This window comes from Schistocerca americana, chromosome 4, assembly GCF_021461395.2.
Source record: "Schistocerca americana isolate TAMUIC-IGC-003095 chromosome 4, iqSchAmer2.1, whole genome shotgun sequence".
Lineage (NCBI taxonomy): Eukaryota > Metazoa > Arthropoda > Insecta > Orthoptera > Acrididae > Schistocerca > Schistocerca americana.
The window spans coordinates 74,558,593-74,583,153 of NC_060122.1; the positions used below are offsets into that span (position 1 = coordinate 74,558,593).

At 41.0% G+C, this 24,561-nt stretch overlaps 1 protein-coding gene across 1 annotated transcript in view; it reads left to right on the forward strand.

The window, feature by feature from the left end:
• The first annotated feature begins 6,226 nt into the window (after positions 1-6,226).
• Positions 6,227-24,561, forward strand: part of LOC124613270 (macrophage mannose receptor 1-like) — an 83,109-nt gene continuing 64,774 nt past the window's right edge. The window contains exons 1-3 of the mRNA XM_047141963.1: positions 6,227-6,361; positions 16,735-16,765; positions 16,895-17,143. Of these exons, the coding sequence (XP_046997919.1) occupies positions 6,227-6,361; positions 16,735-16,765; positions 16,895-17,143 (415 nt within the window). The remainder of the gene's footprint in view (positions 6,362-16,734; positions 16,766-16,894; positions 17,144-24,561) is intronic.

The following is a 24,561-nucleotide window of genomic DNA, read 5'->3' on the forward strand; positions in this document are numbered from 1 at the left end:
ACTGTGGTATATAACCTAACATACTTTGGGACTGTAGCACATAAGGCAACGACATATTTAACTCCGCTCCTCGCAGACGGGAGAGGACGAGCAACGTCTATGGAGACGATTTAACGTGGTTGTGCTGGTTGAATGGGATGCAACTCTGTGTGATGTGGATTATTAGTGGGTTTTGATTTTTGACCAACGGTAAAGGATTTACATGGCAGTCATATTCGCATTTTTAATGTTTGGAAAATAACAGTCTTAGTGAATTTTCTGTACAGAGTTACATGCTCCATACTGGCCCCAAGCGTTTTGTGTATACCAGATTACTGTATCTTCATAAGCACTAGGAATGCAAACACACCAAGTGCTGGACTTAGGATTTCGTCTGTAGAATATGACATCATTGTGTATCGTGTAGTACTGGTTCAGTTTGTCTAATGGATTCTCTAAAACTAAAGTTTTTATCTACAGGCAACATTTTTCTGCATTTTGTAACTCAGCCATATTTTTGCACATGTCTAAGTAGTACTGATAGTAATAACTATCTTGCATTAACAGTACTTTGTAATTAGTTGTTTGTTCCCCAAGCTACTTGTATTTAGGAAAACCTTGTGTTTACAGTGCACCTGCTACGATGTTCTCGTTTCCAGATATGTAAATGATCTCAAAATAGTAGTCTCGAAGAAACAAAGACAAGCATGCTTAGTGGGAGTCTAGTAACTTGCATGACATGCGAAAATTCAGTGCCTGATGGTCACAGTGGACTATAATTTTCTTTCCATAATCGTAATAGTGGCAGTTTTTAAATATCCAGATCACTGCCAAAGCATCTATCTCAGCAGCACAATACGACTGTTCGAATTTAGGTACAGTGCGATTAGCAAAACTTATGACTCATGTTTCTCGTTTCTTTCTTCCTCATGACTCTGAAACAGGCAAGCTCGTAATCTAGAAAATAATGAATCAGTAAACTAAACAGAAATCTTTATTCATATCAGGATAATGCAGAATATTCCTATTTACTAACGACTCTTTTATTGAATTAAAATTAGTCGCACGATCACTCGTCCAGATACACTGTGCATTGTCTTTAAAATATTTAGCAAAGCGAGTCTGAACCGATCAAAAACTGGTTGGTTACAAGCAAACGAAAGTATGAGCATAAGCCAAAGAATGCTCGAAGCTGCCCTTTAGTACATGGAAAATATTTTGTGGCACTTAGCAGAGTCTGGTGTTATTCCAATAGAGGCAATAATATGACCAAGACATTTAACTTTCTTCATGAAAAATTTAGACTTCTGCAAACTTGCTTCCACTCATCCCTCTGATAATTTGTGAAGTGACTTTTCTGGTAACTGTTTATGTTCTCATATATGTGTAGCTGTTAGTATATAGTAAATGTACAAAGTAAATTCGTCAAGTGCTACAGGTCCCAATATAGTTTCCAGTGTGGATGTAAGTAACCCTCAACATACATTTTACCCAAACGACAGTACACATAAGTGGTAGCTTCTGGCAGCGAATGTAGAGGCAATGTATTTCCTCGATTCTTCTGTGATTTTCACCTACCAGTAGAAACTTTGTAAATGAATGCTAATGAGGAATTTAACCCCAAGAAATTTCTTTAATAATTCATCAAAATTTGTCCTCATATTCAAAGCCAAACGAACATTTCTCCAGGAATCAGAAACAGTACAATTTCTTGTCAATGTAGTCACATGTAAATTACTAATCCACAAAAACAAATAATCTAATCTCTCTCTCGGGAGAAATGAGAGCTGAACCTGAGTTCATGAAATAATCACGTTAACCTCGTAAAGAATTTGAAAATCTCTGGCAACAAAACTTCACGCAGAACATAATTGAAAACATACGCACGGTCGTTCTGATCGTGCTAATCACGTAGATTTGATAAGTAAGTTGGATAAGTATGTGAGAAAACCGAACAACAGAGTCATGGACAAGAGGTCAAGAACACAGTGTGACCAATTAATATCAAGAACCCAAAACGTGCATATTCTCTCCCGAGTGTTACTTGCTTGTCACACTGATGCATGAACGTACACAAGTTGAACGGAGACGAGGTGAAAGGTGCAGTGGGTGATGGTCTACCAAGTATGTGATGCATCAGCTTCTGCCTTCTGCTGCCCCTCCTCAACTGTCTCTGAAGAAGGTAGTCTCGTGTCTGCCTCTCGAGAAGACTCCTGCCTGACAGTTCAAAAAATTGTGCTCTCTGCCTCCGTCTCTGATGTGGCCAAAAACTTTTCGTAATCTGTTCTAAAGGAGTGTCTCAAACACTGCCATCGGCAAATCTCGTTTCAAAAAAGGTGCGCTCATTATGTAAAATAGCCATATTTTTTTCGGAAAGTTGCAAGTGCCGACGAATGGCAAGCCACCATTCCCATAGTTTGCGGACACCGACCAATCACAGTTCAGCCTTATTTTCCCACTTATACTCGACGTGGACAGTGTTCTTAATAGTAGTCCCAGCGAGGCCTCGGCAAGCAACAAAGCTGGTCCCAATGGTAGAGGTTTGCTCTTCCAACAGTACGAAGCGATCGTATCTTGCCTAGGTGCCCAGAATCGCCCGCTTTTCCACCTGCCAACTGCACTCCCCCGCCCTCTATGCGAGTGGTCAATAGCAGTTTGGGAACTCTCTGTAGGAAATACCGCGGCCTCGCAAGGGGTGTCTGGTGGGGAGCGCGAGCCCAGGCACAAGACGATCGCGAAACGGCCTGCAGAGCTCACGTGTAAATGAGTTGTGGGTGACCGGCTCCCCGGACGCTGAGCTACTCTGCAGCCCCTTGCTAACGGCATCCGTTAACCTCAGCTCTGCTGTTCTGCATTCTTATTACACAGAGATTTAGTACAGCTAAATGCATTAAAATTAATATCAGCAATCCCATGCTCCTTTAGGATTAAGCGCTAGATTACTCATGCGTCACATTCTGGAGAACAAAATCTGCTTGTCGTCGCTTCTCGATTCAATAAATGTGCATAATTAGAACGAAGCAAGAGGCTGGCCACAGCCTGACTCATTTCATATACAGCAATAATACACCATCTTATGACGTGGCGGTAAGATGGCGCAAACACTTGCAATGTGGGCAATACAGTCTGAATGATGAAGAACAGGGTGGGAAACCATCTCTCCATCAAGAACAGGGAATCGCAAGAGAGGTGGAAGTCCTGGTGATAGCAGACCGGTGTATCACAGTCAAGATGAGGTTGGTAAAAAGCGGAAGTCGGTCACGTATCAGTTTTCCACATCTTTTCAGGACAATTTGATCATGAAAAAGATAGCCACCCTCTAGGTTCTGAGACTGCTCACACTCATTCAAAGATCTTGCCGAACCGAGGCAGCAAAAAAATATTGCGGGTAACTCAGACCGGTCTAGACTGACGATTGGTGGATGCATCGCTATGTTTCCGTGGCAACCAAGTAAAGGGAACAGTAGGAACACGTCCATTCACCACTGCCAAAAAGCTGAAGAGACAGCCAACATTCGGGAAGGTGATGCTGAGTTCTTTTGGGTCTTTCATGGTGTGGTGCAGACAGATTACACAGTTCAAAATCAGACACAGCTGTTTCCGAGGAATAACGAGGGTTACCCTCAGAATAACAAATTCGATTCTCCAGTTAGCACAGTCGCAGGACGATAATATCGGTATGTATTGACGAAGTTAAGGGAGGTTGTCAAGATGAAGCGTCGCTCAGGAAGGCCTTTGTGTTCCATGGCAATGTTGCAGATAACATCACACAGTGTATTTTCTCCTTCTTTCGGCTATCAAGTCTTGCCTGTCCCTACCCCCACCGTTTATGCTTTACATTGCACCTAGTGGCTTCCGTCTTTCCATGACTTCACAGTAACGACGAGGTGACCTTCTATGTGGAACGTCCCGAACAGCCAAAATGCAGGCTTTTACAACCAAGTTCGCGGTCAAGTTATCCACCATTGGGAAGTACGTGTCGCATCGAAGGATGGATGTGTAGAAAAAGGCTAACAGTGTAACTAGGTTTCATACCTATCGTTTGGTTCTTACGAGGTGATAATTAAAACCTTACGAATAGCTCTCGTATCTGTTACAAAGGTTTCGATAAAAGTAGCTGTAGCAGAATGTCTTCCTACTCGCTATTAATTGGATGGCTGTCGTCATAAAAACGAGCAGCAATGGTGCCCTGTTACATGAGAGGAGATGGTTTATAGGACGTCATAGATCAACGATTCAGAGTTCGTTAATCACCTTGTAGTAGTATTTACTATTTCAGACACGCGTCGATGTTTCACACCATACGCCCTACGGCAAAATGCAACTATTCCGATTATGTGCACACACGCTGTTAAGACCGTGGTAATAATCTTGCAGCGAAAAGCTTATGCTTTTTTCGCCGCATGGCAGAAGCTTACAGTAGGGATCGGAAAACCGACCGGTTAAAACTGACACCAGTATCTGAGTTCTGAATAAACGGTATTTTTCGATATTTGCGTGGTTCCGTTTATAACAGGCGTTTTTTATTTTTTACTAACAATCGAGTGGAAAAAAACTGAAATATCAATTAACCATAGCAGCAGTGCTAATTTTTTTCGTTTTTAAGTAAGTATTTTTTAGAAAAGAAGCAACTTCTATTTGTAAAATTTGTATTAGTTTGAAATATTGCGTAACTGTAGAAAACGAGAGAAAGTATCAGTGCTCTTTTAATAAAAATGTCGACAGAAACGAGCAACGAACACATGCCTTGAGAACTGGTACAGTATTGCAGAGACAACAGTGTCCCTATTGCCGTGGATCGTGGGCCAAGGGATGCGTGTACGTACAGTGTGCACAACTTGCCTCCATCTGTTATATATGGGTCGTCCCTCCCTGACGTCGTTGGACATCCGCTGTACTGCAGAATGGCAACAACACTAACATGGAAACATTTTCAAGAAGTGACGTAGCAGTCAAGTACAGTACTTCATTTACTTTAAAAAATACAAAAATGATCTGTCATTTCTATGAAATAGTAGAACAGAAAGGAAATTAAGATAACAGTAATAAATTAAAAACTTATCAACGGCTCATTCACAGTGTAGTGTTACACTGGTTATGTGTGGAAAGCACAACAAGTGACGGCTTTTGGAGAAGCGTTTACGACAAATATTTTGTTCTATTTAAGGTGTAAAGAAACTTTTGATGATTGTAGGCTATTGGAATATTTTGTCACAAATACTTTAGCCCCAACTTTAGGATAAACTCTTACAAATCGTTGTATGTAACAGATACTTCCTTTAGTTGTAGTTTTCTGTTGATATATCAGACTTCATCTCCAAGTAATGCATTTCATACAATTGAAAAATGTATCGAATAAATATCCTTTTGAACCACAATTCATGTATTTCACAAATTATTCTCAACTATGAAGGAGTACGTCTTACCTCAACGACACAGAGGTAGGAAAAAGGTACTACAGAGAAATGAAAATCATAGAGTTCAACTATTTTCACAGATAGCGCTTCCATTGGATTCAGACGTGTACATCCAAATTATTTGAATAAAAAGACAAATATATTCCTTGACATTTAGTATACATCCAAGAATTCTAAATTAACACTTGTCTAATTTTCAAGATACAGAACAACACCTATAATAGAAATAGAAAGTAGCTTATCTGTTGCCTGTGTCTCATAATATGCCTTAATCTGCTTGTAGCCTTTAAGGAAGGACAAGGTAACAGAAAATTAAAGTTTATCAGCCTTAGTTTTCACTCATTAGTACAGACTATTCGTAATGCCCAAGCAGGGGTGTGACCCCTGATTACAACATGATTTTTAAGCAAGGTTTCAAAAAATTAGAATCAGCTGGAGAATACTGGTGAATAAAAAATGCCAATGATTTTTTACAGTAGTATTCAAGCACTTTATCACTTTCCGAGAAAAGGAGCAAACGGATTTAGTTTAATGTTTTGTTTCTATGTATCTTGAAACATGAGCCAACATTTTTCAATCTGTTTCCGATTTCTACGTTTATTACAGGGAATAAGAGGAACAAAAAACCGAAAATCGGTTACATCAGAAACCGGTTATTTCAGCGGTTTTAACAATCAGTTTAAACTGGCGCGGAAAAAACCGCTATAATTGAAAACCGGTTGTTTCAGCGATAATCGCTATCTCTGGCTTGCGGGTGCCTGCGGCACGTGAGCCCAGCGTGCTCTACATAAGCGGAAGGCGGGGGCGGCTGGGGCGCACACCTCTGGGCGATGGCGCTGGCGGAGGCGCTGCTGCTGCTGCTGGCGGCGTCCCTGGCAACCAGCGACGTCACTTACCGGACCTGCGACTGCTTCTCCCGCGACAACCGAGTCAACGTGGACCGCCGGCTGTGCGCTGTCGACGAGGTACAGCTCCTGTATAATTGGCTGAATCGTCTGTTACCCATTTCCCTACTCTTAGGATTCGGTAATGTTTACCTTGTGGGTGGTTACCACATTCACATGATTTTTTACGATATTTATTAAAAAATATTTGATACATGTATGAAGTGTGCCGATTAGAATAGAGATATTTACTAGAATGCTATTTTCATATAACATGAAAACTAAAACGTAATATTACACGACAATAGATATGTAGGATCGGAACTAGCGTGGTAGTTCGTACGTATTAAATGTAATGAGTTAAGGACTCGGTACCAATGTCATCAAATATGGGTTTTTTAATGCAGTAAAAACCTGTGCCTATTTATTAGTTTTTTCCATATATAAATACTATTTAAGGCGGTGCTTTTTTTTAGTACAACTTTATTCTTTGGAGGTTATGTTACTTGCGCAAGTGCCCTCAAAACAGTCAACCTACTATAATAATATCTTAATTATCCCTTGTCCTATGTTCTTAAATAAGGAATGGCGTTAAGTATTATTCAGATTGATTATGTATGTTTATAAAACGATGTATGATTGCATCACAAATATTCCTCTACAGTATGACAGTTGCAAAAATATCTCAGGAATCGAAAAATTTTGAAATTCCATCAGAATATATTATATTTTAAAAATATAAAATTTATAAAATATAATACTAATAATATTTAATAATATTTTCATAATGCGGGGCCACAGTCATAAATATTTCTTTAAAGTCAGTACCACCATTAGACAGTTGTTTATTTACAGTCTTACATTTACACTTACACAATCATGATTTCGGCTTCAAAGAGCCATTATCAAGTGTTTTAAGTGTTATAAATTGCTTAAGATGGCATACTGTCGTGCTAAAATACACTACTAGACACATTGTGTAAGAGTCGAAATTCCTGGCAGAGCCTACTGATTTGTTTCACTACTGAGTACACCATCTTGACTGAGTGACAGTTGACTACTATTATTTAGTAAAGGTGGTGTACGCAGTAATAAAACAAAGCAGTAGGCTCTGCCAGAAATATCGACTCTTAGACAGTGTGTCTAATAGTGTATTTTAATACGACAGTATGCCATCTTAAGCAATTTATAACACTTGATAATGGCACTTTGAAGCCGAAATCATAATAGTGTAAGTGTAAATGTAACAATGTAAATAAACAAAAGTCTAATGGCGGTGCTGACTATAAAGTATTAATAATATAATAATAAAACATTCTGAAACTTCCTGGCAGATTAAAACTGTGTGCCCGACCGAGACTCGAACTTGGGATCTTTGCCTTTTGCGGGTAAGTGCTCTACCGACTGAGCTACCCAAGCACGACTCACGCCCCCTCCTCACAGCTTTACTTCTGCCAGTACCTCGTCTCTTACCTTCCAAACTTTACAGAAGCTCTCCTGCGAACCTTGCAGAACTACCGTCCTGAAAGAAAGAATATTGCGGAGACATGGCTTAGCCACAGCCGGGGGGATGTTTCCAGAATGAGATTTTCACTCTGCAGCGGAGTGTGCGCTGATATGAAACTTCCCGACCGAGACTCGAACTCGGGACCTTTGCCTTTCGCGGACAAGTGCTCTACCCCCAGGCTGTGGCTAAGCCATGTCTCCGCAATCTCCTTTCCTTCAGGAGTGCTAGTTCTGCATGGTTCGCAGGAGAGCTTCTGTAAAGTTTGGAAGGTAGGAGACGAGGTACTGGCAGAAGTAAAGCTGTGAGTACCGGGAGTGACTTGTGCTTCGGTAGCTCAGTTGGTAGAGCACTTGCCCGCGAAAGGCAAAGGTCCCGCGTTCGAGTCTCGGTCCGGCACACAGTTTTAATCTGCCAGTAAGTTTGATATCAGCGCACGCTCCGCTGCAGAGTGAAAATCTCATTCTGGATAAAATATTATATTAAAATATGATATTCGACTGGGAAAGAAATATAATTGTATACAATTGCTTTCATGTGTATAACTACTTTTATCAACGTGTATTTACAACACACAACTGAGTACCAGGTCTTGATTCAGAGTTGTCCCTCCGACAATTTATGGCCCACGTTTTTCTTCGTTTTGGGATCACTTGGAAATTTAAACATGGGGAAACTATTTATGCAATACTTAGTGTAGTTCACAGCTGAGCGACCACCCGTATTTACGAATAATTCTTCAATACATTTAATTAGAAATCTCCACTCGCATCGTGTCTCGTATGTAAACAAGTATGAATATCTTACACTTTGGGGAAAACTTGGCGAACAGTTCCGCTGAGGTTATAGGGATCTTAGGACGAGTTGCTACTTCAGCACGTACAAATTCGCGTTAATAGTTACGCTAGATGAGAGAAATTCCTATCTCTGTGCTCTCTCTGAGTAAAGGGCGTGAGACAAGTGTCAGATACGTCAGCAGGGATGTATATATGGAGAAGGATTGTTTCCGTTATATATGTTCTCTTCGTGCCCCATCCTCTCAGGCAGACATGTAAGTGCACATCGAACGGTGAAACTCATATCAGATATTTGCAGTTAACGGGATCAAAACAACTCAACTTCACAATTTTGAATTGGACGATCATGGGATAAAATTAAAAAATGTTTGTCTAAAGAGATCTTTTTTTGATGCATCCTTCTGACTACGATACGCACTCATACAGACAACGGTCGTATCGCCTACACAAGGTACAAAAAGGCAGTGCATTGACGCAGGTGATTCATGTAAAAAGGAGTCCGACGTGATCATGGTTGCACGACAAGAATTAACAGACACTGAACGGGAAAGGTATCTGGAGCTAGACGCATGAGGCATTCCATTTCCGAAATCGTTAGGAAAATCGATATTCCGAGATCCGCAGTGTAAATGGCACGCCGACAATATCAAATTTCATGCGTTACCTGTCACCATGGGGAAGGCAGTAGCCGACGGCTCTCACGGAACGACCGAGAGCAGCGGCGTTTGCTTAGAGATGTCAGTGCTAAAAGATAAGCGACACTGCGTGAAATATCCGTAGAAATCAGTGAGGAACGTACGACGAACATATCTGTTCGGACAGTGCGGCGAAATTTGGCGTTGATGTTCTGCGGCAGCAGTCGACTGTCCTGGGAGTCTTTGCTATCAGCGTAAATCCATCACTTGCATCACCTCTGTTGTGGTCGTGACCACATCGGTTGGACCGTAGAGGACCGGAAAACAGTAGCCTGGTCAGATGAGTCTCGATTTCAGTTGGTAAGAGCTGATGGTAGAGTTGAAGTGACGCAGACACTATGAAACAATGGACCCAAGTTGTCGGCAAAGAACTGTGCAAGATGGTGGTGGCTCCATAATGGTGGCGGCTGTGTTGACACCTAATGAACTGTGACCTCTGATCCAACTGAATAGATCACTGACTGGAAATGGCTATGTTCGGCTGCGTAGAGACCATTAGCAGCCATCCGTGGACTTCATGTTCCCAAACAACAATGTTCCATGTCAGTGCACCGTAACTATTCGCGATTGGTTTTGAACAGCATTGTCGACAGTTCGAACGAATGATTTGGCCATCCAGATCGCCAGACATAAATCCTATCGAACATTTACTTAACATAATCCACCCGCCTGTTCGTGCACAGAATCCTGTAGTGGCAACACTTTCTCAGTTATAGATGGCATCATAGCTCAATATTTATGCAGGGGACTTCCGCCAGCTAGTTGAGTCCATGCTACGTCTAATTACGTCACTGTGCCGGTCAGAAGGATGTCTGGCAGGATATTAGGAAGTATCCAATGACCTTTGTCACCTCAGTCTAATGAAATCTCGCTGGTGAAAGTCTTATACTTAACTCAAAGTTCCCATTGTTATTTTATATTTCTTTATTGGCATTACCACTGGGTCATGTCAGTTACAGCATATAAAATCTATTATAATATACAGGGCTATTACAAATGATTGAAGCGATTTCATAAATTCACTGTAGCTCCACTCATTGACATATGGTCACGACACACTACAGATACGTAGAAAAACTCATAAAGTTTTGTTCGGCAGAAGCCGCACTTCAGGTTTCTGCCGCCAGAGCGCTCGAGAGCGCAGTGAGACAAAATGACGACAGGAGCCGAGAAAGCGTATGTCGTGCTTGAAATTCACTCACATCAGTCAGTCATAACAGTGCAACGGCACTTCAGGACGAAGTTCAACAAAGATCTACCAACTGCTAACTCCATTCAGCGATGGTATGCGCAGTTTAAAGCTTCTGGATGCCTCTGTAAGGGGAAATCAACGGGTCGGCCTGCAGTGAGCGAAGAAACGGTTGTACGCGTGCGGGCAAGTTTAACGCGGAAGTCGACGAATAAAGCAAGCAGGGAGCTAAACGTACCACAGCCGACGGTTTGGAAAATCTTACGGAAAAGGCTAAAGCAGAAGCCTTACCGTTTCACAATTGCTACAAGACCTGACACCCGATGACAAAGTCAAACGCTTTGAATTTTCGGCGCCGTTGCAACAGCTCATGGAAGAGGATGCGTCCAGTGCGAAACTTGTTTTCAGTGATGAAGCAACATTTTTTCTTAATGGTGAAGTGAACAGACACAATGTGCGAATCTGGGCGGTAGAGAATCCTCACGCATTCGTGCAGAAATTCGCAATTCACCCAAAGTTAACGTGTTTTGTGCAATCTCACGGTTTAAAGTTTACAGCCCCTTTTTCTTCTGCGAAAAAAAACGTTACAGGACACGTGTATCGGGACATGCTGGAAAATTGGCTCATGCCACAACTGGAGACCGACAGCTCCGACTTCATCTATCAACAGGATGGTGCTCCACCGCACTTCCATCATGATGTTCGGCATTTATTAAACAGGAGATTGGAAAACCGATGGATCGGTCGTGGTGGAGATCATGATCAGCAATTCATGTCATGGCCTCCACGCTCTCCCGACTTAACCCCATGCGATTTCTTTCTGTGGGGTTATGTGAAAGATTCAGTGTTTAAACCTCCTCTACCAAGAAACGTGCCAGAACTGCGAGCTCGCATCAACGATGCTTTCGAACTCATTGATGGGGACATGCTGCGCCGAGTGTGGGAGGAACTTGATTATCGGCTTGATGTCTGCCGAATCACTAGAGGGGCACATATCGAACATTTGTGAATGCCTAAAAAAACTTTTTGAGTTTTTGTATGTGTGTGCAAAGCATTGTGAAAATATCTCAAATAAAGTTATTGTAGAGCTGTGAAATCGCTTCAATCATTTGTAATAACCCTGTATATTCTGTTAGGGGTATAAGTGCAGATGTTTTATTTACTTATTTGCAGAGTAATAATTATAGCTATTATGAGTAGTATTTTTTTAGGTTGATTAGTACCTCCAAGTACATGTGGCAAGAGAAGGCCGCCAATGCTTATTTTCCTCTAGGCAGTAGGTCAGGTGTAGGAAGTGTGGATGCGTAAAGGCAAGGTGGTCCGCCTATACCGACAAGCATAGTCCATTTAGTGGTGCAGTAATGACTGTGTGACTGTGCAGCAAACATCATGTAGTAAACTGAGTGATGTACTTGCAGGAAGACTACTAGATTCAGGGAAAAAACAAATACCACAATGAAATGTTTACATATTAAGGTACCAATGATCACAGTATCTGCTCTTATACTTCTTCTGCTGATGCCAAAGCAAAACGCTGAACAAAGTGAGTTTTTGCCAGTGATCATAGAGATTACATAACTTGATTCTGGATGCTGTTTACAATTGACAGTCTGAAGTTCCTTTGGTCTTGGTATGTTAATCTTATTCTCACATATCTCTGATACTTGACAAAGTGTCTATTCATTTATCTTCATGGCTATGTACAGGAATATGGTAATCTTATTAGGCGCAGAATGAAACTTGACTATAGACTGGTACAGACTAATGCAGACGGGTACAGACTAATGCAGACTAATTCAGACTGGTGCAGACTAATGCAGACTGATTAATTGGAGGTCTGTACACTTGTTAAAATACCTCGCACATTCAGGTATCACTGCGCGAGTGTGATCCGTGAGGAGAAAAGGTTCTACTTTAGCAGCAATCTCATTGGCTGCGTTATGTATTAATATGCGGATCGGCAGAAACAGAATTTGGTCCGTCTCTAAGGCAGCGCCATCTCGTAGTGCGGAGACGGACGAGCGCTGCGCCTGCACTGTTGTGCTTAGCGGGGCGCGCTCTAGTGGGAAAGTTGTGTACGCGCTGACTATGCGGAACTATGTACACAACACACTGGATGAATTGAACAGTGGAAAAACGTTGTGTGGAATGACGAATCATGGTGCACAATGTGGCGATCCGACGGCAGGGTGTGAGTATGGCGAATACCCGGTGGATGTCATCTGACAGCGTATGTAGTGCCAACAGTAAAATTCGGAGGTGGTGGTACTATAGTGTGGTTGTGCTTTTCATGGAGGGGTCTTGCACCCCTTGTTGTTTTGTGTGGCAATGTCACAGCACAGGCCTACATTGATGTTTTAAGCACCTTCTTGCGTCCCACTGTTGAAGAGCATTTCGGGGATGGCGATTGCATCTTTCAACACGATCGAGCAGCTGTTCATAATGCACGGCCTGTGGCGGAGTGGTTACACGACAATAACATAACTGTAATGGACTGCCTTGCACAAAGTCCTGACCTGGATCCTATACAACATCTTTGGGATGTTTTGGAATGCCAGGCCTTACTGAGAGACATGGATACCTCTCCACAGTGGAGCACGCTGTTAAGAATGGGCTGCCATTCCCCAAGAAACCTTCCAGCACCTGATTGAACGTATGCCTGCGAGAATTGATGCTCTCATGAAGGCTAAGGGTAGGCCAACACAATATTGACTTCCAGCACCACCGATGGAGGGCGCAACGAACTTGTAAGTAATTTTCAGCCAGGTGTCCGGATACTTTTGATTACACAGTGTATGTGGTTGTATGGTTGTATGGCAGAGCCCAAAGCATCGACTGATTTCGGCTTAAATGTACGAGACGTTATTACTAGTAGCACTCATCTTGAGTTTCCTCTTTCATGTTGACTGATGAATGACTAGTAAAGGTGTGTGTGTTTACACCTGTGCACCCTGCGCCTAGTCGCTGTGCGACTGTGCTTGCCCCGCCCCACACACAAGTAAATGCACGCGAGCCGTTCCATTCACACCTGTGTTCACAATCGACACTCTGTTTCCGTGCAGGTAAAGCTGCAGCCACACGACGACTAGCTTCAAGGCGCTCAGGTGTAAACTCACTTAATTGTGCACAGCCACAGTATAAACAGTTTGTGCTAGATAATATGGGTATAGGAACTTCAACTCACTGTGTGATAACACTGTATTCACAATCCAAAATGAATGCTATGTAGCAAATAAATTCGGTAATGAACCATGCAGTACGACTAATCTCATAACTCACACCCCTATGATCGATGACATCATCCCACCATATCAGTGATGTGACGTTGGCGGGAAATTAAAAGAAAATACTGAGAAAACAGGGACTCAGTACGCGTCCACCATATTCAAACCGAATCACAGTATTATTAGCAAAAAAATTCATGAACTTCACCTGAATTGTATAAATTGGGTGCCAGAAAGTCAAGACTTGTTGCCACAAGCAAAAAAATTAGAGACTTGATGTCATGTGCACAGTTAAATACCCTGTCCATGACATTACAAGCCATACCCGCCTTTACTAAGACGGCAACATGATATCACATGCCTGTCACTGGCCTTGATGATACTTCATCCCAGTCCAAGATGGCGGACTTCATGACATCATGATGGAATTAGCTTTAAAGGCTGGTAAAATACTTCCCTGTGAACGGCTGTTTCGTTTTCATCTACAGTATAACACCATTGTGATGCCATGTATCCCATGGGATCCAGTCAAGGTAAATGATCCACATACAACATCATTATGACGTCATATTTAACGTGCATGTGGCCTGTAATATCATGGATAGGGTGCTGACCTGTGCAAGTGACATCATGAATATGACCTGACAAAGCGTTTACAAATGTTGACTACTGGCAATGTCTGGGCTAATTTGTCACAATTTTGCAGTATCATGTTGATGTTGGGAGCAATTTATTACAATTTTACCATAAAATGGTACAATTTGTTTCAATTTCGTGTAACAATGGTGATGTGTAGGATGATTTGTTACAATTTCGCTGTAACATGATGATGTGTGGGGTAATTTGTTGCAATTTCATTTAACAGTTATCTATGACTGAGAATAAAATGAGGATGATCCAGTAGCTGACACCCACTGCCAACTTATGGCACATACACACAGAGACCCTCTGGTGTTACAATGCTATTGGAGGTTCAGTAGCTGACATACATTTTCAGCTTATAGTACATACACTGTCAGCTTCTGTTGTTACATTACAGTTTGAGACCCAGTAGCAGACACCAACGGTCAGGTAATGATACATACATTATCATACACTGAGGGTAATACTGGTCCCCATATCAACTGACTATCGTCACAGTATCCAGAAATATCATGAAGGTAATAGCAGTCATCCTGTCAACTGACCACAATTCCCAAATTGGATTTGGAGTAATTGCAGTTACCATGTGCGGTGCCCCATTGTATCCTCTCTAAAACTTAGAGCCACGCTCCTTGGACTATCAGTGTGAACTTACTTGAATGCCGGATACAGGCTCAGCTTCCCAGCAATTCCGTCGTCTTCTGCTTGCATCAAACTCTTCTCCGAAGATTCTATATTTTGAAGAAGGTGGAAAATTCGTCCACTATTCCAAAATCTTATTATCTAGTCCAAATAAAGACTCTCTCAAAATTCAGTTGCAGTTAACATATTCTATATTCACAATTCAATACACCATTTCACTGCCACATTAAACAGTAAGCCCACACTTTCTTAGGGCATTCGCAAACGACTGAATTCAACCAAATTAAATAACATTTTTTCTCAACGATACAATACTAATATACATGTCCGTCTGCTCGAGATCAAGTCACTATTAACAATAATCATTTTTTTCTTCCGTTGACTCTCTGCAACACACAACAATCACCAATGTTTTTCGTGCATGAAATTCGTCCACGGAATTATGGGCCGGAAGTTTTTCTTTTCTCTTTGCTACAACCGAGCGCGTCACTTGTTGGCCCGGCTTTGCTCTTCTTTCTCGGTTAGCCTGCACAAATAACGTTCCGTGGCAGTGTGTATCTGTTTATGCTACAACCCACTACAAAATAACGTGTGTTCGAAGTGGCTGGAACACAAGTGACTCCAGACTTTCGTACAATTCTGGGGGCACTACACATGTAAATGATCATCATTGCCCTATTCAGTTGTGTTTATGATAATGGCAGTCAACTTGTCAACTGATCATTATTGTTACAACTGCATTCAGGGTAATGGTATAAACCATATGTCAACTACCAATCAGTGTCCCAGATAATAACATCTGGGGTAGTGGGAGTCACCATATCAATTGACTGTTGCTGCCACAGTGACATCCACCATGAATTCACAATGTATGGGGAAATTTGTTACAATATTTCTGTAATTGATTACATATGAGGTGTACTTTGATGTAGCCTCCATTGTGTGTCAGCATATGTTAGCATTATCAGCAGAAGACGACAAATGTTTTGTACTGCAAGATGAAGTTAATACCCTAGCATTTGAGTCATTGTAATGTTGAGCTGACTTTTGATGATGGTTTTAGCCAAAGGATGATGAGTTTTTCACAAATTTAGGCATGGGAATAACATTGTTTATTTTGGTACAATGTTCGAAATACTCTAATTGATAAGTGCACTTTAAGCCGTAAGTCAGATAAACAGTAATGATTATGTGTGTTCTATGATGCTATAGAACAAATTTTATTTCCTTTTAAGTGTTGTACAGATACTGATGAACTAAGCTCGTTGACTAACCTATAATTTGTAGCAGTAATGCCATGAAGTGATTATTGTGTTTTTGGTAAGTGATACAGACGGTTTAGATATGGAAATCTTAAATTTGTAGTTTGATTCTGACTTGCAAAGTGTGGTACAGTTATAAATGATGTCATTAATAAGCAGGAACACGGTTTGCTATTGCAAGGTTCAAAACCATTTGGAAATGAAGTATGAGCCAAAGACCCCATAGCCAAACTACTGGGCAAAAAATATTCATTGGAACATGTTGTCTCCTTTTACTCTATGTTTGTTACAGTTGTTTACAAGGGCCATGTGTAAGGCTTGTTGTGATAGAATTACGTTGAGGAACATTTACAAATTAAGTATTAAGATAAAATGAAGATGAAACCTTATTAGATGTAATAGTGATCACTTGTGGTTCCATTAACCGTATATCAAATAGATCAATAAAATAAATAAATAAATTGATATGAATGCTCATTTTGTTATGGTAAAATTTCAGGAAAATAAGGCGCTATCTACCTGCACAGATGGTGAGTACTTTATTCCTTTCTCAATATGCTTATGGAGAGTCGCTATACGTAAAGTGGCGTTTATACAGATCCTTTCATAATAATTTGATCTTTGTCTAGGGCCGTGAATTGAGTTTTGATCTTTCACAGAGTCGGTTCCGCGCTTGCCACGTACGTACGTCTATGTCGCGCCACAAGGACTTTTCGCCGTCTATCGATTTCACCGGAGGTACCATCATGCAAGGATTTACTGCGCGCAGGAAGGAGGCCGACTAGCAGTGCCAGAGAGTATGAATGTATACAAAAAGCTGCAGAAGCTGATAAAAGATGAGATAGATAAGCTTGCTTATATAGGTGTGCAAGACATGGAGACTGAGGGAACGTGGTTAGACATTGATGGTGAGTATCTGATTCCCACTGTGTGTTGTATGGCGATTAGTAACACATTAAGTTAAAAGCTGACCAGATGGAAATTTCTCGTGTTTGCTCTGAGAAACTTTTGTGAATGGAAAGAACCTCTTTTTGGTTAGTGCTGTTTGTTCAACACTTTCCCAGTGAGTATACTCTGCAGATAACGCTAAAGGCAAGCTCATAAAATCTTAATGAGCTACTCGAAATAGCCAAGCTTCGACCATGAAACTTGGTGCTAACGTTATCCCTACTCTACATACTTACTCTTCAATGTGCCACATTTCTCCTAACGATGAATGACTTAGGGGAAATCTTGGTTCTAGAACTCTGCATTTGGCTGGTCTGGAGGAGTTCCACTCCAAAAATCACCTCATCTTGATTCCGGAAATTCCTGTCACGCAGTTGTTTCTTCACCCAGAGGGAGAGGAAGAAACTATTGGGGTCCATCTCAGGAAGGTACAGCGGATGAGACAAAATTTGGTAGCCTAGAGACTGTACCATGTGCAGAAATAGCTGGGGTTTCGTCGTGGAACTGAAAAGTAGAACAAAAATAGATCTCCGGTACGTTTTAACCTTTCCTCGTAATATTGTCAGGAGTTTTCGCTGCTCCTGCGATGTTTTACCCCCTCTACGAGCACATTCTGTCCCTTTTCCTAGGGGTCTGTTACTCGACTGTGGTGTCGTTTGGATTGGCGTGACAACTCTGCAATGTTTTTGCTGATGCCTGTTCCGGTAATCTTCTTAAATATGTATGAGTAGGTGCAGAATTAAGTGGACGGAAAGTTTTGGCTGATTCAAAATTCCATACAAGTTATTGAAATTAATCCATTTACACTATCATCTAGGAGTGATTCACCATCTCTGAACAGTCAAAGGGACTGTCTGTGTCTGTGATACAAAATCCACAGTCACCATCTGTCTTAAGGAATTCTGGGAACTGGGGTTATGCAAAACATTTTTGATGTGTGTATATGTATAGATCATCCATCATGGAAATCGAGAATGTCAATGATTTTTGTGTATTATCGACATCGATACTGGCAACATATTGTGGTTCCTGGGAATTCCATGACCGTATCAAAATGTCTACATTTCCTCAGAGTACCATTTACATTCATAAATAAAAGTCCAGGGGACCTCGGTTTATATATGTAGAGAGAGGAGATTTAATAAAACATTTTTATTTTGTTAGTAAATCATGACTATATTTTATCTCTGCATGCAGTAATGTACTTCCATTACGCTTTCGTGAGGTGATAAAAGCAATGTACCTTCAAATGGCAAAAAGTATTTTTTTGTGACAATTACAATTTAAGAGTTTTCGGATTCTTTTGCTTTACTTGTACTGTGAAACGTTGTTTCTTACGAAAGTTCATTATACTTATAAGTCATTGGGAAGTAGCCTGTAGACTGTGATGAGTGAGTTTTCGAGTATTAAAAGAAGTGACGTAAATTGCTGTATCTTTTGATTGCATTGACTTAGAAGCTTACACCTTGTTTAACACCAGGTAGCCATGGATCTGAGAATGTGACACAAATTTCGCCAAACTATTCCAGAGGAAAAGGGGCTTAACAGACGGACAGACAGACAGCTGGATAGAAATCTCAAAAAATATTTTTGTGTGTTATGTAATTACAAATTAACATTTGTCGGATTGTTTTAGTCACTAGCATGGTGAAAACTTGGTTCTTGCCAAAATGCATGATTCGCGGTCAACAGGAAGCAGTGTATAGGTTTTGATGAATGAATTTTCGAATACCAAAATATGCAACATAAATAGCGCTGTCTTTTGATTTTCGTGTCCTAGAAGCTTAAACATTTTACATCTACAACTGACCGAAGACCTTAATATGTGGCTTAAATTTTAACTTGTTACATCTACCTGTTCCTAACAAAAAGGGTTCCTAATATTCGGACAGACAGACAAACGGACAGACGTGGACATGGATAACAAAGCGATCCTATAGCGGTTCCATTTTTGCAGACTGAGGCACGGAACCACAATTCAGTACCGAAACCAATGAAATTTGCACCTAAATAAGCGTAATACCTTTCTCCAGGTAAGAGTTTATGCTTGCTCCAATGAATGTCTTACCGACGGGCATCACCTCACTGTGTGTTTTACAGTGCATAGTTAACATCAGTTCTCACCATTGTAGCTCTAATCAGCAGCAGGTGACATACATACAGCAAGCCGTTGCCTTTCTACGTAAATTTTAAGGTGAAATCAACGAATAGCGTATCTAAATCTATGATATTTCCATCTGTATTAGTGTCAATCCCATTTCCAGGTGTAGTCTTACGCTTTTAGAACGAAAATCGCACCAACGACACTGAATTCTGCATTTTTGGCCCACCAATTTTCGCACCCAGTGGAGTGTCGTGATTCTGTGTTACACGGATTGGACAAGCTCTTGCTAGGTTGAAAAGGATGGGATATATTTTGTTATTGTTCTGGCTCCAGAGGGCAAATCCAAACAGGACTAGCACCATGGATGTGGACCTTCGGTTGTAGGCATTATTTCAATAATAATTCGCACCGAACATTTTACATTTCTACTATAATTCCGGACTCGCAGAACAGGTGTACTTCTGACAGATGGTAATAATAATTACTGAACCATGACGTTAAAGCGCTCACATTTCTGCTCCAGATTAAAAATCAAAAGTAATAGGGAACTGATAGTTCCACACACATTTTGGTCGAATACTGATGCTAGTGATATAATGGCTTGTTAGTGCTCCCAAGAAATGAGACTTCCAACGTGCTTCTCCTGTAATTTACGAAACCAATAAACGATACAGCTTTAACTATGATTTTAATAAAGGCAACAGTTTGCACACACATACAAAAGTCCGTACATACATACGTTAAAGTGAAATCAATAGAACAGTACTGCAGGAAATACAAAGTACAAAATTCCAGTTGCATGTCTTATACAGTAGTCTTATACAGTTTTTCAGAGCTGGGCATTACCTACAGCTGTTCAGAACAAATTTCGTTATATAGGAGAGAATGTCCCACATCTCGACAGAAATAGACTTCAAACGTCTCCGAGGGAATTCTAAATTATTTCTAATAAAGAACATCTAAGGTCATAGTTTTGTAGCTTACTAAAAGAAACGTGAAAGTTTTGTGTGTGTGTACGCGCACGGACGCACGCGCACGGACGCACGAGCACGGACGCACGCGTACGGACGCACGAGCACGGACGCACGCGTACGGACGCACGAGCACGGACGCACGCGCACGGACGCACGAGCACGGACGCACGCGTACGGACGCACGAGCACGGACGCAGATAGTGACAGATTCGTTGACGACAATCCTCCAGATCTCTGTAAGTCTTGAGGATGACAATCCACAGGTATTTCAAACATGTTTTGGTTTAGACCATTCTCTGTGGCAAACTAGCAGTTTTTCAGAGTTTGTTATCGGTTCCACTTACAAAAACGTTCTGTTACCAGTATACATCTTACTAGCCAGCCCAGTGGCTAAGATGGCGCACTTCACATGCATCTTCGTTTCATGAATTCTGTCATCTAGAAGCGATGCAACCTAAATGTACAGTTTTGCATCAGTGTCACTGAATTTTACTTTGAAATTGGTTTTGCAGCGATTCGCATCGAATCTATACCAATCCGCATAGTCACTTATCTGAAGTTCGTTTCTAGCTTAGCAGAAGAAGCCAGAAAGTCTACTACTCACAAGTGTTGCGAATAGTCGAGTAGTTGTAGACACGGCAGAGAATCCCTGACTGACATATGCATCAAACATTTACATTACACTTCTAAATCATTTCCAATGAATTGCAATGGTGCTTGTACAGGAAAATGTGGTAACATACAGGCATGTGGATCAGTTGATATTTTGTGGAAATTTCATTGATTTTGGTGCTTTATTCGTTGATTTCACCACGAAAATAATGTCGAAATCTACTGACCTGCTATGTACGATGCCTGTCACCTGCCGCCATTCAGCAATCCTATGGAGGCTGGGGTCAGCTCGGTTACAGGCCTTCACACGGGGTGGTGCTGGCAGGAGCCATGGGCCGTTGACCTCTGCTGAGAAATCGTTTGTTCAGCAGACATGCCTGGATCTGCACAAACATCCTTTATCTTTCACATCACTGAGTGAGGGTCAGTATTCCATAAAACGGATTCTCGCGGCACAGAACCTGTGCCTGTATGCCCAGAGCTGAGCCTGTGTACCTGGGTCTCACACTGCTGTAAAGAGGCCGACATATCTGAGCTGGATTGCGACGTCATAGAGCAAGGGCCAACATTCCAGGTCAGTCAGCATAACAATACGCCATCTTGCATTTCCCGCCAATTGGTACTGAGGACAACAACCCTGTCTGTTTTTTTCTTTTTTACTACCACCATTTTTGAATTTCCTGCCAAAACCTGAATTTCCCTTTATTTTATTATAGGGTAATTGACTTTCGTCAGGGGTACAATTGTATGACTCATTGATGACGTCATTGGTGACACACTTTGGAACAGAACACCCACAGAATATCTACTTGCACCTACAGTAGATGGATTATCCGCCTCCTTCGTTTATAGCAATGATATTACAGTCAAGAGATGCTGCAGTCATCCAGCACAATTCTTTATCGTAGTTGATTCCTCATGTAAAGTGTATAGCACTGTTCCTTATCATATCACTAAGGCGTAAGATACTTTATACATTTCTGACTGATATCGTGCACTTTTTAGTCTTGTGCATGTATGGTAACACTTTTGGACTTACTTTACATGGATCATCCATGTACAGTTAGGGTGTAGCCTCGTGAACAAATGGACTGCAGAGTATTCTGTATTCTGACTGCTACCCGAAATAAATGCTACTTTATATCTAAGGATAGACAGAAGTTACTAATCTGTAGGTCTGATTATGAACCGGGATCTGTTAAACATCCAGGCCATAGGATACCGAGAAGTAGACAAGGGTTAGGAATTCGGGGATACAGGACCGGGAATTATTGGATGAAGTGTGCCAGCTTGACCTTGAACAACTTTTGATGAGTCAAATAAGCGAAAATAAGGATTTCCGAAGAGTGTCTAGTGTCATAATTACCGTAGCACCTTCATTCGTGATATGCGCTGTGAAATAAATGCAGGAGTGTACTCCACGTTTCATTTGGATGCACAACGGAAGGTTATGAAAATTCAAATTATAGTAAAACAGGGTACACAAGTAGGGAGTTTCTTGTGGGGTGCTCTGGTGTTCCCCTACAAACATTTTGATAGTATGCTACATATAAGATACATATTTAGAGGCTGTGAAATTACAAATGCGAAGTTCACAGGAAAAATCACATAAAAGATATAGAAAAATAGAACCCCATTTTCAAGACTGCTCATGAATTTCAAAACTAGGCTTCTCGTACGAGAGAATGACAGTGAGGTGATGCAACAAACTGTAGATGCGATATGGGGATATAAAGTTGTAGTGTAGGTGGACTATCGCACTAAACAGCCACCTGCAGATGGTACTGGAAACTGTGTCAGAGCGCCGAAAACCATTTTGATATTTTGTACCTGTAGTAGTTGTCACCTTAATACATTTGGTAACTAATGAATAGATAGATAAAAGAAGTTGAATGTGTAAAGGATTGCATCAGATTTATAGTAGAGTTTTCAACCTTTGCAGACTTTTAGTATATTTTCTTTGCAAAACAGACGCCAAAAGTATAAAAAGTATCGCAATGAAATGTATGGAGAAATAATTATAGATAAGCTTTGTCTTAGGCCAGTAAATTTTCACGCTTGCCTTCATACAGGCTCTACTCACCTATAGCTTTTCGTTAAAATCGAAGACAACAATAATGTCACACACAAACCATATCTGGTTACGATTAGATTAAATTGTGTTCGTAGCTAGTCCTGAACAGTTTCGCCGACAAAACAAAGAGGAAAGGAAAAATTAGCTAAGATTCTTGCAGAAAATTTTCACAGGCCATAATCAAGTACAGCAGAAATTCATGTGATTTGCGTTGTCGAAGAATCAAATGTTTTTCACTCAGTTTGGGCCCAGACAACAATCCTAAAGAAATTATAGAGATGGGAAACAACTCCAACAAAAAAAGGTTCAAATGGCTCTGAGCATTATGGGACTTAACTTCTGAGGTCATCAGTCCCCTAGAACTTAGAACTACTTAAACCTAACTAACCTAAGGACATCACACACACCCATGCCCGAGGCAGGATTCGAACCTGCGACCGTAGCGGTCGCGCAGTTCCAGGCTGTAGCGCCTAGAACCGCTTGGCCACACCGGCCGGCCCAACTCCAACAAATTTTATAACAAATCATTTAAAACTGTCACAATCATACGGTTAAGGAATAAGAGAGACTAACTTTTCATTTGTTTCGAGGGCTTTACCAGTCTCTGAAGCGGTAAATGTGTTGTTTCTGTCTAAATAGCACATAATCGTAGAGATAGAAGAGTTAAGAATTAGTGGTTACACTTTGGAGTACTCTCCTTGTAGGGTGAATATCGAAAGTGGGTCGGTTAAATTATGTATAAAATAGATCACAAGTTAAAAAAATACAACAAGTGAATTTTGCAAATATCGGGAGATAAAAATGTGAGAGGACAAGAAAAAAATGTCGTGTGTGGTTATAACTTTAAACAGAGCCCTCTGGTAAAATGTCAGCTCTTTGTTAAGCTTCTTCATACATTCCATTACTGTTTGTTGGACAAAATGAGTAGTTATCGGTCTCTGTCGCATCACTGTAGATTTTTTAAAATGATTCTGAGACTCAAACTGGGTTAGGGACACAATTTTGGCCTCACATTTCAATTACATCTTTAACTTTCCAAAACGTATATACTCATATAAATATAAAGATAAAAGAAACTTGGTACACATTATCTTTCTAAACGATGATCAGAGAAACACAATGAGGGGCGGTTTATCCCTGCAGCACATACTTGGGTCCCGCACTGCCAATGGTCCCGCTCAAATGTCCACCTGTTTCGGAAAAAAATGTTAAGTTTAGAAACGGAAACAATAATACCGTAAAGAGTTACGTGCCCATAATTGTGCAGTATTCTTAAAGCACTGGAAATAGATCACTGAGGTACAGTTGTGTGTATCTTCGAACATCTGAATACATTCCTCGTAACTCGAGCTAATGTAACCGTATTTTACGTGATACCTAATTTTGGCGCATGGGATTAAGCTACATATACTGTTCTGCTCTGGTCTGCACTACATTATTAAAATCCTGGCCATAACATAGCCTACAGAGATCGCTTGTTTTAAATTTCTGTTAAAATACTTCACCCGAAAATCGTTTGTTGATCAACACAAGCCACTAAGCGAAACTGATGGAGAACGAAAATACTACCAGAAACTGAAAGCTATTCGTCTGAATTAAGGTTATTGGTAATCT